The 14,149-nt window shown below is 54.6% G+C and overlaps 2 protein-coding genes across 2 annotated transcripts; both read right to left on the reverse strand.

Annotated features, from left to right (window-relative positions):
* Window positions 1–219: 219 nt before the first annotated feature.
* Window positions 220–462, reverse strand: CORC01_12160 (uncharacterized protein; the record flags this gene model as incomplete). Its single annotated transcript, XM_022623781.1, has 2 exons — window positions 220–290; window positions 336–462. The coding sequence occupies 2 exons, from the start codon at window positions 460–462 to the stop codon at window positions 220–222; spliced, it is 198 nt and encodes a 65-aa protein (XP_022469680.1).
* A 1,773-nt stretch (window positions 463–2,235) lies between these two features.
* CORC01_12161 (uncharacterized protein) lies at window positions 2,236–8,688 on the reverse strand (the record flags this gene model as incomplete). Its single annotated transcript, XM_022623782.1, has 3 exons — window positions 2,236–2,563; window positions 2,629–2,701; window positions 8,454–8,688. The coding sequence occupies 3 exons, from the start codon at window positions 8,686–8,688 to the stop codon at window positions 2,236–2,238; spliced, it is 636 nt and encodes a 211-aa protein (XP_022469681.1).
* Window positions 8,689–14,149: the final 5,461 nt, after the last annotated feature.

The raw sequence follows: 14,149 nt of genomic DNA on the forward strand, positions 1-14,149 counted from the left end.
CTGGGAACCGTTGTACTTGCCCGCAAGAGAGCACGGGATGGCCCACGAGGTTTCTTCCTGGTAAGGAAAGCCAGTGATTAGTCACTTTTGCCGTCGTGTTTTTTCTCCGATAGGGTTAGGCTTGACAGTGTATCCGCACTTTCCTGTTCAGCGTCGACATGGACTTCCAACTTGTAAGTAATTCTTCTGCGGGTAGCGTAAACGCAGAGTGGGGGGGGTTCAATAGTGTCCCACGATTACTCGGCATCCGATATATCCTAACCCCCTCTCTCTTCCCCCCATCCCCTTCCCTGCACTGGAAAGACACAAGCTGTATCCGTAGGAAACGGATACATAGGTAGTAGCAATCAGACGTGAATTCATAATGGCAGCGCGATATAGCCGGATTCCACGGCACGCTCTCTTATTGTCCTTCATATAACCTGGGCCCCGCCTCTGCAAGGCAACGTTGACGTTGATCATGTCAATACAAGCGCCTTCTTATTTGAATTGGGACCTCCGCTAGTGTGCCTCGTACAAAGTAAAAAAATTATTATTAAGAGACTGGCTTGACATTGTATTGACAGCCCTCTGGCAGCCGTTGGTTGGGTAGGATTTATCCCACTTACAGCCCATGTTCATGTGACGGAAAATGTGAGATGACTGGCGCAACAAGTGTGACCCATGTCGGTATCTGTACAAAGGGAAAACGTCCCCGCGTAACACACCCGGCCTGAATGGGTGCTCACCCGCCGTTGAAGATGTTTCAATCTGTACAAAGATACACACACCCGTCAACTCCTGGCCGCGGGGCGATCCGCGTTTGATTTCCCCTTGACAGCTGGAGCCCACTGTTGTCGGGCCTGCACCCGTGAAGCTTGCGCTCTCTGCACCAGGCGTAGAGCCTCCGTGTACGGTGTTTGTGTGTCTCCCGGACAATTCCTCCATCTCGGCGCCGTCAGTCGTCTCCGATTTTCGGCAGCCTCGGGTGCGACTCATGTTCTAGGAGCTGAAACCGTCGACATCTATCCGTACATCCGTTCTGGTTGACCGCGTCGTGGACTGGCCCCAGCATCGACAGTAGCCTTGGGGGCTTCATCGTCGAAACCAAGTTGAGGCTCAAGACGATCTCCCTGCCGTCCGGCAAGACTGGTCCCGGATCCTCCCAACTTGACCAATGCGCCAGAGGCTGGCTCTCTTCGTGGCTCCTCCCTTCATCCCCCCCTCCCTCTCCCAGCGCACTCATCTCAGACGTGGTTGACGCCATACGTGTTTATAGTGGGCCTTGCAATGGCTGTCCAGTCTGGTCGTGCGGTCCCGAACCTTAGTCTCGACTTTATCCTCGAGAATTGACGCGAATTTGTCCGGGCAGGCATGTGCCTGATCGACTTGCCAAGCAATCGATAGCCCAATGCAACGGCAAAATTTGGCTCAAGCGCGCGGCGTTGAGGACCATGATCGGTCAGCTGCCGAACGATGTCATGAACATTGAGTTGTGACCCCCATCGATCCGCCCGTGATCTAGCTCGGCGCAGCGTGGTATTGTAGCCGTGAGGCGGTTGTGATGTATATTCCATTGATAACAGTGTCGCAGTAGACTGTAAGGGCAACCGAGTCTCTCCAGGCTCAAAGCCACCCAAAGCTGGCTGCCCCTCGGCGCGCTCCCCCCCCAGCTTGCGCGCCTCGCTGGTTCGGACCCGGGCTAGAACGCTCGTTCCTGACTAGGAGCTAGTGTGCGGGGGATGGAGGACCCTTTCAGAGCACTGGCCAGTGAGAGAAGCAGTGCGGACGCCCCTGGGTTAGGGATCGTCCTCCTCCAGCCTCCTCCAAGGCCCGAACAGCATCCCATCCCTGTGCCTCTGTCATCGAGACAATTATTTTGTGAAGGGCGTCGGCCTCGACGGGGAATAGAACACTCGTCTTGTACACATGAACGGCTAGCCACCGGAGCTCCGTTCAAGCCACGCTGCGGCAGCGAAGCTACGTTATATTAGTAGCCCACTCGAGTGAGGTAGCGCAAGAAATCCACAGAATGCGCTGCCTGCCGAGTCGGGACTCTGTGCCAGGCGTTTCTTGGCACTCATGATTTGCACACTTGCCGAGCCGCCGATGCTTGCGAGAGTTGCCATTGACAGCGCAGGTTAGGTGCTCTGTACGTACTAGTGTAGGTAGTAGGGACCCGGATTGGCGTGGGAGTGAGGGGTCTTCGTAACTTTCGGGTTCCATCAATGATACGTCGGCCGCGTTAGACGAGGCTCACCGGCCTGTGGCGCGCGTGGTGTAGTGAAAGTAGCCGCCCTTGGGTTGGGCAGGGCGTCTGAGACAGAAGAGCGTAATTGTGCCGCTGAACCGCCTCGTTTTTGGCACAAGATGGCGGCCCTGAGGCTGTTTCTCAAGGAGATCATCAACCTGCATACTACGGTAGTGTCGCAGAGGCGGAGACTTTGGGGTGGATTCCTGCTTCCCAGGCAGAGACGTGTTTGGGCTTCCACTAGTGCATCTCGGTCTGCAGCTCTGTTCCCTAGCACTAGCAGTGATATTGTGGAAACCATCTCGCACTCTCGTTGAATGCACTGCGACACCGCTAGCAGAGGGTCGCGTAAACGACGAGTCAGTTGCGTACTACGGTATCCGTAGATTTGGACGAACTCTGGCCGGAGGAGAACCACCAACATCTCCGGGCTGGTGCGAGTCCAGGCACCCGGCGTATGAAAGTCGGCGACTGAGGAGGTGTGGTTTGGCGGACTTGCGAGGGACTTGCGAACCGTTACCGAATACAGTGATCACCACTGTATTATCCAACTTGATACTCCGTACCCATCCAAGGTGATACGGTGAAGCTGGAATTTAGTGGTCTGGTGGCAGACCTTACGTGACATTCGACCGGTGTGCTCAGGCCACAATCCTCCAACAAGAAGAAACAGACCGAGCAGGGCATGTTGCGCTGTTTGCTGCAATGACGGCAAAGCCCGCTGTCAGATCAGGCGAGGGCGGCGGGCAATGGATCCGGCTGCAAATGAGGGCGGATCATGACAGGCATTGCCTGCCTCGCCGGGATGAGAAGACGATTCTTCAGGTGACGGCCTGAAGCAAGCCAGATGGCCCTTGGCCGAGATGGACGGGGCAGGGTTTGGCAAGGCTTGTCGATGGTGCAAGCGGAGTGGTGTCTGACGGCCAGCGGCTCTAGACGAACAGGCCCAACGACAGAATCGGATTCGAGGTTCGAAATGGAGGCAAAGAACTGGGTCGCGGCTGACGAAGGAGGCAACTAGGTATCCGTCCGCTGTATCCGTACTCCGTACTCCGTAGACCTTGAGCAAGCTAAGATAAGGTATTCCGTCTGCGTCTGGCTGTCAGCCAGCCCCCCCCCTCCCCTCCGTCCAGAGACCCGAAGGAATGGTATGGGACTGCGGCACAGGTGAGCAGAGAAAGCCAAGTCGGGCTTGGTGTGTCCCCTGGGGGCCATTGCTCACACTGTCTGCTGCCCGCCGGCATGGCTCAGAGCTGGGGCTGGCGCGCCGCACAAGGGCAGCTTGGTGGCCGAGGCGTGGGATCATGCAGCGGTTTCCATTGGCTTGGGTTTGGTGTTGCCCGGTTGGCAGCCAATGTCCCTTGCCATTGGACAAGACCGTGGCTACAGCCGGCATCGGAAATTTCCCTCACTCTCTCTGCCCGCCCAGGTACGCCGCACGTCAGGTTCCCAGCTCCAAGCAGCAAGCAAACGACGGACTGACCAATAGAATACCCTCATGTCGCTCCATTTGGACATGCCTTGTCAGGGTGTGTGCTGGCCACGAGAGCTCCCCTATCATCTACACGGTATTATTATCCCTATCTGTGGTTTTGCAACGGTGTCGTCGACGTCACCACTACTCCAGCCCAAGCACAACGGCTCAACTGGACTCAAGGTCTTCTTACCAAGCCAACAACCAACCATTACTTGGCCCATGAGCCGGCGGCTCTGGTTGTTATACAGCTAGTCTGCTACTATGCTTCGTTGTTGTACTTGCCGATAACTTGGTCTCAGCGGGCTAATGCCCCTCCTAGCTCGGGACCCTCTGATTGCTCATCATACCTCGCATCTGACCAACAACGCTCACACGTGACTTGGGCAATACCCAATTGACAACTGCCGTGAGTCCACAGACCGGTTGTCTGTTTTGGTTGCCAATTTCAAGCTGCTCTTTTTTCCGGCTGCCCGGTCCACCGCAAGTCTCGGTATACTGCGGCTTTGTATAGATCAATGTCGCCGTGCCCGGAATCTACCAGGGAGGGCCCCGGCTCCACGACCCGGCGAGTGTAGAAAAAGGCACCGTCCTCTTCCACTGCCTGCCGGCCACGCTCATAACCCGCCGCGAATACACGTTGTGCGTTGAAGCCAAAAATGCTTGTCGCGACACTTCTTCTTAGTTGTTCGTGACCCTTGAACCATGAAAAATCCCCTGCATGTTCGCTGTTATAGCGCTGGAGACACGAGTGCTCATCCTGGCGAGACTAGGTTCATGGTTAATCCACAGACGAGGTCCCGTCTGGCAAAAAAAAGGTACCTATCTTCAGCAGTCCCTGACTCCCTTCGGTCCATCCCCGTCTCCAATGTTCAACACACAAGAGGGAGGGAAGTGGGCATCGAAAGTCGAAACCCCCACATGCAGTCCAACGTTGCTCTGGCTGTCTGGGATTACTGAATCTGCCCAGGGCCGGGTTGCATCGAAAAAGAGGATATGCCACAGCGGAGAGCATGAGCAGGCCTAGGGTTTTGCTGTCAACGTTTGATGTGCGCTCACGGATGAAAGAAGCCTGGACCATTTGTCGAACCTGTCTGTCGAGCCAGGCCCACCAGCCTTAGCACTCATCAATTGCTGAGGGGTCTCCTAGGGTTGTGGAAGCGGAAGTGCGCTTAATAGGTCAAGTCGCGTTCGATTCCAGTCGACGTCAACTGGTGTATTAGCCGACCGACTTGCTTTTAGGATAACGCCTTCCTCTGTATGAACATGTCTTTGAACTTTGAAGCCAGTTTGGACGCCATGCTGGACTGGCGTGCTTTGGTGACGGCCTCGTCCAGAGTCCGCTTAACCAGACTGCGGGCTTGATCCTTGATACCTTGGTTGTGCGGCCGTCCATGTGCTTTAGCGGCTGTCCAAATGGTAAACCCGAAACATTGGAACCTTTTTTTTTTCCGCCCTTGATAACGTGCCGGCAACGAACGATTTAACCAATATTCAATCACCCGGTGACTAGGACACAGGTTCGCACTCGACACCTGGCTTGAGGTTATTCTCTGACTGCCCACGGCGGCGAGGTCGATATGGAGCTTTCGGGCAGGTAGGCCAATCCAGGCGAACTGAGTCCTCAGACTGTTTGTCTGAGGGGTACAGCCACGGACCACACAAGAAGGGGGGGGGGCAAAGAACGCTCCAGACATGCCTGAGCTGGCTGGCAATCCAGGTTTCAGCAGGGGATTTTCCATTCTTCTGCCCACACAAACCCACAAAGGCTCCGACTGCGGCGGAGACACGGTGCCGGTCTATCATGGGAGAAAGTATCCTCCTGGTCCTCTTGGGTCGTTCTTGATATGCACTATGACGAGCCTCTTCCAGTAATTTTTTTGGACAATTTCCAGTCGTCTGGATCAAGGTTGGCCAGACATGGCTTCGAGAAGATTGGCATCTTGTTAGACCCCGGTGTATTCTTCTTTCTCAGTCTTCTTCAGTGCCTCGTCTCTGGACCATGGCGGCGAAAATTGGAGCAAGTCGGATGTGTCCGTGTCCAATCTCCCCATTCCAGACAAGGGTGTTTCTGGTGCTAGGTGGCTCGCTCTGAAAACAACGGTTCGATATATCACCGGTTATTCGGCCACAGCCTCTGGAAATCGCGGCGAAGGAACAAATTAGTCTTGGCGAATCGTGGAAAATTCCACAATAGTTTTTTCAGTCGACATGTCTGACACGGAGATTTCCGCAGATACCGAGAAAGCAACGTTCTGAGTCTGCTTCACTCGATGAGAGACACATGATGCTTTCGTCTGATACTATAGTTCTCTCGAACTGCCCCCACATGCGCTAAGCAATACAGATAGCACATGGGTGATTTCGAGGTATCTTTCCTGCGAACTCAGCCCATTGCGAAAGCCCCTCGTCGAGCTATGCTCTGCCTTGGATGCAAACTGGCATTGCGAGCCACATGCCCTGCGTCCAAATATTTATGTCTCTTTGGCGCTCGTAAATTTCTTGTGCATTGCCTCCATCCGGCGCCTCCTTTCGAATCATCACCTCGGTCTTGCAGGGTCGCTGACGCAGAGAATCTCGGTTTGGCAAAATCTGGGGCGTCCCAAGGATAGCATGTATATCTCAAGAACGACCTGCAAGACGATGGTACGGAATCACCTCCTTATCCAACCAGTAATTGATTGGGTTCCGCACCCATGCAGATGGTGATGAACGAGACGCAGAAAGATGGAGGCAGGTACGAATAGACGTGTCAATTGTGCGACTGAGCGTAGCTGCAAGTTTTGCCCCCGCAGTTCCCACTCGCCGCTTGGTTATTCTTCTTCATATCGGCCCCTCGGTACGGATACCCTCAATAAGATGGTCGGGGCCGCACGTCCGTTGTGATGGCCATGGGTGCTCTCTCTGTATGGTGTTGAAAAGATCTCCCAGGCGGGTCGTCCAGATTCGTGCGAGGGTAGAGCGGACATGCTGCCGTAGAGGTCATCCCAGAGCATCGCGGGAGACAAAAAATGGCGTGATAGTTTGGGGGGTTCAGGGCGGTGACGAGCTAGTTGTTGGCAGGGTCGCATAGCAGAGGACGTGCGCCGCAGGAGCAGTCCAGGCCCCCTGGATGACAGACTTGGGATGGCGGAAGACGATCTCTGCGAAAGTAGAATTCCAGAGCCTGAGCTCGCGGAGGCCTGGATGAGATGTGGATACATCCACTGGCAGGCCTGGGGGTTCCTTAACCGCTTCAGCAAGGGAGATCCACGGTACAGAAGGGTTGTTCCCTTCCAGACGGGAGGGACAAAGATGACGGGCAGCAGAGCCATCGACGTCAATATGCTGGGCAACGCAACGGGCGGATCTGGTCCGAACTGATGCTGGTGTCGCGCGCCATACTCGAGGACATTTTCTGGTATTGAAGGACATCCATGGCGTCCCGAGTTGGCAGCATGTTGCGCCCGAATATAGAGCCTCTAGTAAATCCGAGACTAAAAAGAAGCTTGCAGTTTGCGACAACGGTAGTCCGTTCTGAAATGAAAGAGACAGTGAAACGGCCAGTCGAAAGCGTGTGGCTGATGCCGATGCTGGCTGGGGCACCGGCGTAGCTGTGTGTGAAAGCCATTGGCCGAGCCAGTCGTTCCTGCATAGGGGCGGAACCTGCATGAATGTATCCGTACGGATACCCCTATATTTGGTGAGTACTAAGGTTCTTCTCCCCTGGACAATGGCGGGCCTCTGGAGTTCGTGGAAGATGAACTCCAGCTCGGCGCAGCCGTGATTACACGTTGAAGATTCTTCGTCCCATCAATGCAGTGCAATCAGTGTCACATGTCTACTCTGCAATGATTGCATGATCCATTGATCCTGAATCCAGCCGGGAGTGCGATATCTTACAAGTCGGTGGGCGGAGACAAGTCAAGGGAACACCATTGACATGATCCGCAAAAATGGCCAGGGAAAACACCAGAAGGCGGTATGGGAAGGGTTACCAGGCGGCGTTGTGCGAGTTGTGGAGACAAGTCCCTTTCTTGAACGGGCTTCCCTCTCTGCTCGGGCTTCCCTCTCTGCTCCTCATGTAAACGCAGGCGAGGTTCAACGATTCACTTTGACTCTCTATATTGAGACCAGGGCCGGCGTTGTGCTGATGGTTCCAATATACGGCAGTGTCCTCGGCCATTGGTTCCAGATCGTCCCAGCGACTCCTTGGTATGGTTCGGGTCGACATGAACGGCGTAAAGTTTACAGTGAGACCGGGTGCCGGAGTTGCGTCCACCTCAAGCTAATGCACGCCCTTTCACGCAGTAGAGGCGAACATATGGTCTGTGGTACGGATAGTGGCCGTCGCATATCGGGAGAGTGTTTCGCTAGCGGTGCAAGGCCACAGTCGGCACTCTACGCGTGTGACTAACGTGATGTTTGAGAGGTGATTAAAAATCGCCGTGTCATGTGTGTGATGGCACATGTTCTCGAGACTTCTCTGACGGTGGGAATATGAACGAACCATGGCTGGCAGCGAGGAGGGTTTACATTTGAACTTGGCGTCGTGCCTATAGAGCCGGGAGGCGTAGTAAGTGGTCCGGTCGGGATCTGTTCTTGTCGAATGTGAACAGATGGACAGGTGCCAGGTATGGCAACCCCGTACTCTGAAAAACAACCATGCGCCGTACGTTCACAAGTCGATTGGGAGACACGGTCGTGGAGTCGAATGAGGACGGATATAGATCCCGGTCGAGAGGCAAGATTCTTGGCCGCCGCGAGTACTTCGGGAGGTCTGTTCGCGGTTCTTATTCTCAAAGACTGATCTGGTGCGTGTGGCGTCAAGTTCCGGGGGGTCAATTTTCTGCTCGCCACGTTCCTTGTCTCCGACGATGATGGCGAGAGAGCTAACCATGAAGGGGCGCTGCAGCCGAGATGACGCACGGAGTGCATTCGCCTTTACGGCCAGCGCTGAAATCAAGTACACATTGGTTGACTTGTTCTTGGTGATGTTCGCCATGCAGAATCTTGGGCATCTCGGATGATGGATCATTGTCTGTCACTGGAGGGTCTGGTCATTTTCAGGACACGGCACGGCACAGTGATGGGCCTCGCCACTGCGGTGAACAGCCAAATGTCATAGTCGGAGAGACGTGTTCTGCCCAAAGCAGATGTGCGCTGGTGGCCGCATTCGTTGCGGTTGCGGTTGCGGTGGTGGTGGTGGTGGTGGTGGTGGTGGTGGTGGTGTGTGAGGTCGTCGAGTGATGCCCGTCCTTGGGGGATCCGGTCGTTCTCATCACGTTGGCGGCCTCGGGAAAGAAGTCGCTGGTTGCCTGCCCAAATCAGGTAGAGAATGAGGAGGGTTCCGTAGAAGGCATTTTCAGAAACTGCGTTTAACATTTTTTTCCGGCATACCTTAGGCCTACTCGAGCCTACACGAAGTAAGGATATTTCCTTCCTCTTGCATTGTCAGTGGACGGGTTACAACTGCTTAATCGCGACGCCTCACTTCACTTTCCCAATTTACCAGTATAGAAAATGGAAGCTTAAGCAGGCAGGCACCATCCCCGTTGCTGAGGTAATCAGGCTTGTCCTGAATGATGTGGAAGGAGAAGTATCTGCCACTTGATGTCACCTGCTCTGTGAGTGACCAAAGTGAAGATATCCATTAAAAAAAAAAGACACGTCCTGTTTCGAGCCCGTTTCAGATCAAGTGATTTTACGGGGTCTGTTCATTGGCCTGCCGGAGTCTGGAACAAGTGAGAGCTCACCGGTCCTCCGCCCCAGATCCTCTCGAGTGCAGCTTCTCTTACGCTGACAAGCCACCTATCTTCAAGCTCCCAAGCAGCTCAGCGGTGGTTGGGAAGACAAGGAGGGTCCTGGAGTGGGAACTCATACATCATCATGATAGAGACGTCGGTATCTGTACAGAGTACAAACACTAACCTCGGTCTTGTCGCCATGCCCCACGGAGAGGGTCATCCATGACAAGGCCCCCGGGCACTGGCCTTCATGGTACAGAATGAGCACCAATCCATCAATACAGGTTATTTCGCAAAGTGTTGGCCAAACCAACTCGGGCGTAGCCAGACCGCCAACTCCCAGCCTCTCCCAAGCTGAACCGCTGTTTTGCACTAGTAGTCGCCACATGGGGCCTTCAAAGGCGAGGCCTATAATAGTTCCCACGTTTTATCCCGGGCGATCACCACTCCCACGTGAGGACCAGTGGGCTAAAGCCTTCTCCGGTCCTTCTTCTGCTTGTCCATCTTCGTCGCTCGGTAGGTACTGATCCCAGGGCCTACGATGACACCCCTCGAGTCTCGAACCAAATAATTGCCAAGCAAATGGAAACAAGAGGCAATAGTAATTGGCATTTCGCAAAGGTTCACCCCCGATCCGCAAGAAGTGGCAAATTCAGCAGGCTTTGATGGTGTCAGCCAGCCTGGATCCAGGATGCTCAGGGCAGAGCGGGCCACTAATCGACACAGGTAGCATCGTGCACACATACTGGTAATGGCGTGTATGCCCGTTTCGTCATGTTTTCTTGCCTTCCGCACCTATCGCCTGATCCGAGCGACCATGAGCCCGCGTATCTAGTAGTCTGAGTTTGTGTTGTACTTTAGTGTGGCAACTGCGCACACTCTCCCCCTCATTACGAGGGAAGTCGAAGGGGCCTGCCTCTTGTGGTGTGACGACTGCTATCAACTCCAGCGACCAGACGGCATTTCCCGTCGCGGACCGTCCACTGTATAGTGTTTATCACCAGAACTTAGATTCTCAGGCACCAAAGTCCGAAGAGAGCCGTTGAGACTTACGGTGAAATCTGTGTTTAGGCGTTTGATGTGGTAGCGGGAGCAATTGCCATGCGACGCAAAATCAAGGAACTGGACCAGTGGGACTTCCTTAGCACCTGCAGTAGTCCCCCTCATGGATTTGTTACCCCATAAGGATGACATGGACGTGACCGAGGCACACCTCCCCGGTCCAGTCGTCGAATTGCGTCGAAAAGTGGTACGAGACTACTATGTTCAGCAACGACTAAGTCTAGCCACTTCCTCTACGGATTCTTTACCAGTTTGGACGAGAGACTGGCAACGTACGTATAAGGCACGTATACGAAATCCGGGACTCAATATTGGACGCGAATGGTGGCAGAGTCCATGTAAAATGCAACCCCCACAGTCGGCCGGTGGCACGGGCAGGAAGCCAGACACAAACAGGACAGGGCCGGGAAACAAGCAGAGGCAGGCCAGGCATATCAGCCTCGCTTCGTCAGCATCTTGGTCGCAGGACATTCACTTTCAATTGGAGCGACCACTCGTCCCTTCCCCCCCTTTTTTCCCTCTCTTCGTGCCTGAACCGAGACGAAGCGTCGTAGGTCTGTGCGCAACCAATGTCATAAGCAAAATGGAGAAGGGGACGTCGTTTTGGACAATGGTCGCAGTCCGCAAGCCATGGAAGCGGAACGAGAACGGGTGGGTAGACAGGATAATGGTTAATCATCGCGTGGTAGAGGAATTGAGGCAGACGGAGACGCAATGAGGTTGAGAGACTCTAATAGACTCTACTACCTGACAATACATGATGCAGGTAGTCATTCGAGAGGGGGCTCTTGGTAGCATTCGGGAATTTCTAGTCTGATCTGAGAGGGGCAAGGGGCAGAAGGCAGGTAGGTAGGTGCCTTAACGTGGAGGCCATGCTGCTGCACAAAGCCACATGGGGAAAGCCACAAGTGGCGTTGACAGATTATCACAAAGACGGTCAAGTCGTTTGCAGCAGAAAGTAACACAAGCTAGCCCACCTGCATTTGTTTCGAGCCAGAATTTGACCACGTCTGGCTCACTCACACTCTGAGGGCTTATTAGATGCGTGGAGGTGAGGTGGGTGGTGCAGCGTTCAATTCATGTGGGGTCGATTTGGAAGACGATGATTTGTTCAGGCAGATTTGGGGGCCGGTGGGAGGCAAGGAGCTGCGGAGGAGGGTTGGGGTAGCTCGAGGGCGGTGAGGCAGCGAGGTGTAAACCGAATGTGAAGTTGCTGCAAGGAACGAGGGAAGGAAGGACACTGCTCCATCCTTTTCGGCCCAAAGTGGGGCAGAGATGAACCGTGAAGGTATGGGTGGGCACGGCTCAGGTACGGGTCATTGCGGGGAAGCGAAGCGGCACAAGGAGGCAACAACGAAGAACCTAAAGGCAAGAGGGCTTGAGGGAAGGCATGTAAGTCAGAGCTCGGCATTGGAAGAAGTCGCGGCAGACTGAGATGACGCCGGTATTTCGGTTGACGCAGTTGTTTCCCGAAAGACGTCTCTTCAAAGTAAGAGTAGTACGGCAGGAAAGCATGCAAAAATGGGAACAGGGAGGTGCACCACTGCCCCCAAGCGCGATGCTCTTGTAGGTGCAAGTAATTAGAAACAACAAGCCGTGCCTTCCCTCTACAGCATTGAGGTGAGGTATCAGCCTGCCCTGCCAAAGGAGGGGGAAGGATGGACATACGCCAAAGGAAGTACAAGTGACGACGATGATGTTTGTCCCCCCCCTCCATTGCCACGTTTTCTCAGGTCCCAAAACAATGCCAGCCGCAAAACCCCTCGCTTCTTTCTTGTGCCTGGACTCTGGCCTGACATGCGCATATCGCGACCTTCGCATACACAGTACACCACCCAAGACGTTCAACATCACCTTCAGCCCCTCCGCCCGTGCACCATCTTGTGCCCACCGCTCTTTAGGTCTCCAACTCAACCGATCGTTAACCTTTTTCATTGCGCATAACAGTACCATCCAATGGACAGCCATACCACCCTACCCCCACCTCGGCGTCGTGCGTCGTCGACAAGTGAGGGCATCTTGCACTGTCACTACCAGGCTGCTAAGCAGTGCATATTACACTTCACCACCTGCACTCCACTTCGTCGCCCAGGACACCCTCTTCGATATTGGCCGCTTTCGTCTCGTAGGGTATCAGGCTGTGGGCAGTTGAATGCTAGCTCTCATCGAGACATCTAGACTTTGTACCTCCTCCTCGCGCTACTCAAGCCTTTTTGCGTGGCGGATCCGGCCGGCCGGGGCCGTTGTTGCCGTTACGCCCGGTCTGGGAGCACGGTGTACTCAAGAGCAGCCCTTCTTTGGCCGCTATGTCTGCCGCACCACCATCCCATGTTCGAACTGCCTTACCGATACCAGCAAGACTCAAGGGCCTCATACACGAGAGATTGTACATCATCAGCGCTAGACAACATGGTATGATGGGATGCATGTAAACGGTGCTGGATCGTCTCCAACAGGGTGCCTCGGCGACGATATCCTGCCTTCGCACTCTTTGCCCTGCTGGCTCGGTTACGACTGACGTGCATGGCAATCTCCAATGGTCCAGTTTTGGCCAAGGCTCTCTCAGCTCTCCACCAGCGACAGCTCCGGCTCCGAAGTGTGGTTCCCCGGCACCTCTTCGTCGAATCCCGCATTGCGCTATCATCCCTGTCCGCTAGGATCGGCCTGCTTCTCTAAGCCCCGACCTCACAACTTCCTAGAGGGCCTAGCCGGCAAGGAACTGCCAATAGGCTCCATCGGAACGGGGCCTTTGCATGCCACCGACTCCTGTCAGGAGGGCAAGGCCGCGATGTGTAGCTAGGGTTGATAAGGTAGGCCACCACCGAGCAAAGAGGGACCGCCATTGGTGAGCCGCTCCTCTGTAACCTATCAATGCCCGCAGCCTCACACCACCCGCCTCTCGCGCACGGGCATCTACTGTCGGAAATCTACTATAGGACAACCCTCGATTAGTCTCCGACAAGTGACTGTCGCTTGCGACTTTTCAGATGCAGATCCAACGTACGATGGTAAGACGAACAGGGGAGACGACAAGTTCAAGCCGCTATTCGCGCCAATTTATTTGGCTGCGCATTGGATGCGTTCGTGGCTGCTGGATGAAGTGACTTTGGGTTGATAATGCGTATCTGGGGCTTCAAGTCTGAAGACTAGCTGCGACTTGACAAGCCGCTTCTTCTCTCCTGATTGACGTGGAAGAATATGCTTATCAAACCCACCGGGAAGAGTCATCAAGCCGCCGAGGCGTTCGTTGTCTTCCATTGCGCATAACGAATCCTGCGCTTATTCTATTATAACCCATCTTCGACACGACACGGTACTACCAGAGGAGGGGGGATACAAGACACCTAGACAGACTAACCGTGGCTGCAAGATGCGCGGGGACAGGCCATTGCCAGCCCCGTGGTGGCCCATGTCACCTTAACGTCTGCCCAGCGGCGGGAAGGGATGTGGCCGCGGTGACAGGTAGTCCACAATGGGGGGGCATTCGACAGTAGACGAGAAAAGCAATGGGAGGCTTACAGCGTTACGATAACCGCACGAATCAATCCCCCAAGCGACGCAAGTTAAACAACGTGTTGTGCCATCACGGCCACATACCCGTCTGCGACTGAGTTCTGCAATATCAGTCAGCAGCCGCCCTGACACCTCTCAGTGTCT

This window comes from Colletotrichum orchidophilum (genome assembly GCF_001831195.1).
Source record: "Colletotrichum orchidophilum strain IMI 309357 chromosome Unknown Scaffold_145.1, whole genome shotgun sequence".
NCBI lineage: Eukaryota > Fungi > Ascomycota > Sordariomycetes > Glomerellales > Glomerellaceae > Colletotrichum > Colletotrichum orchidophilum.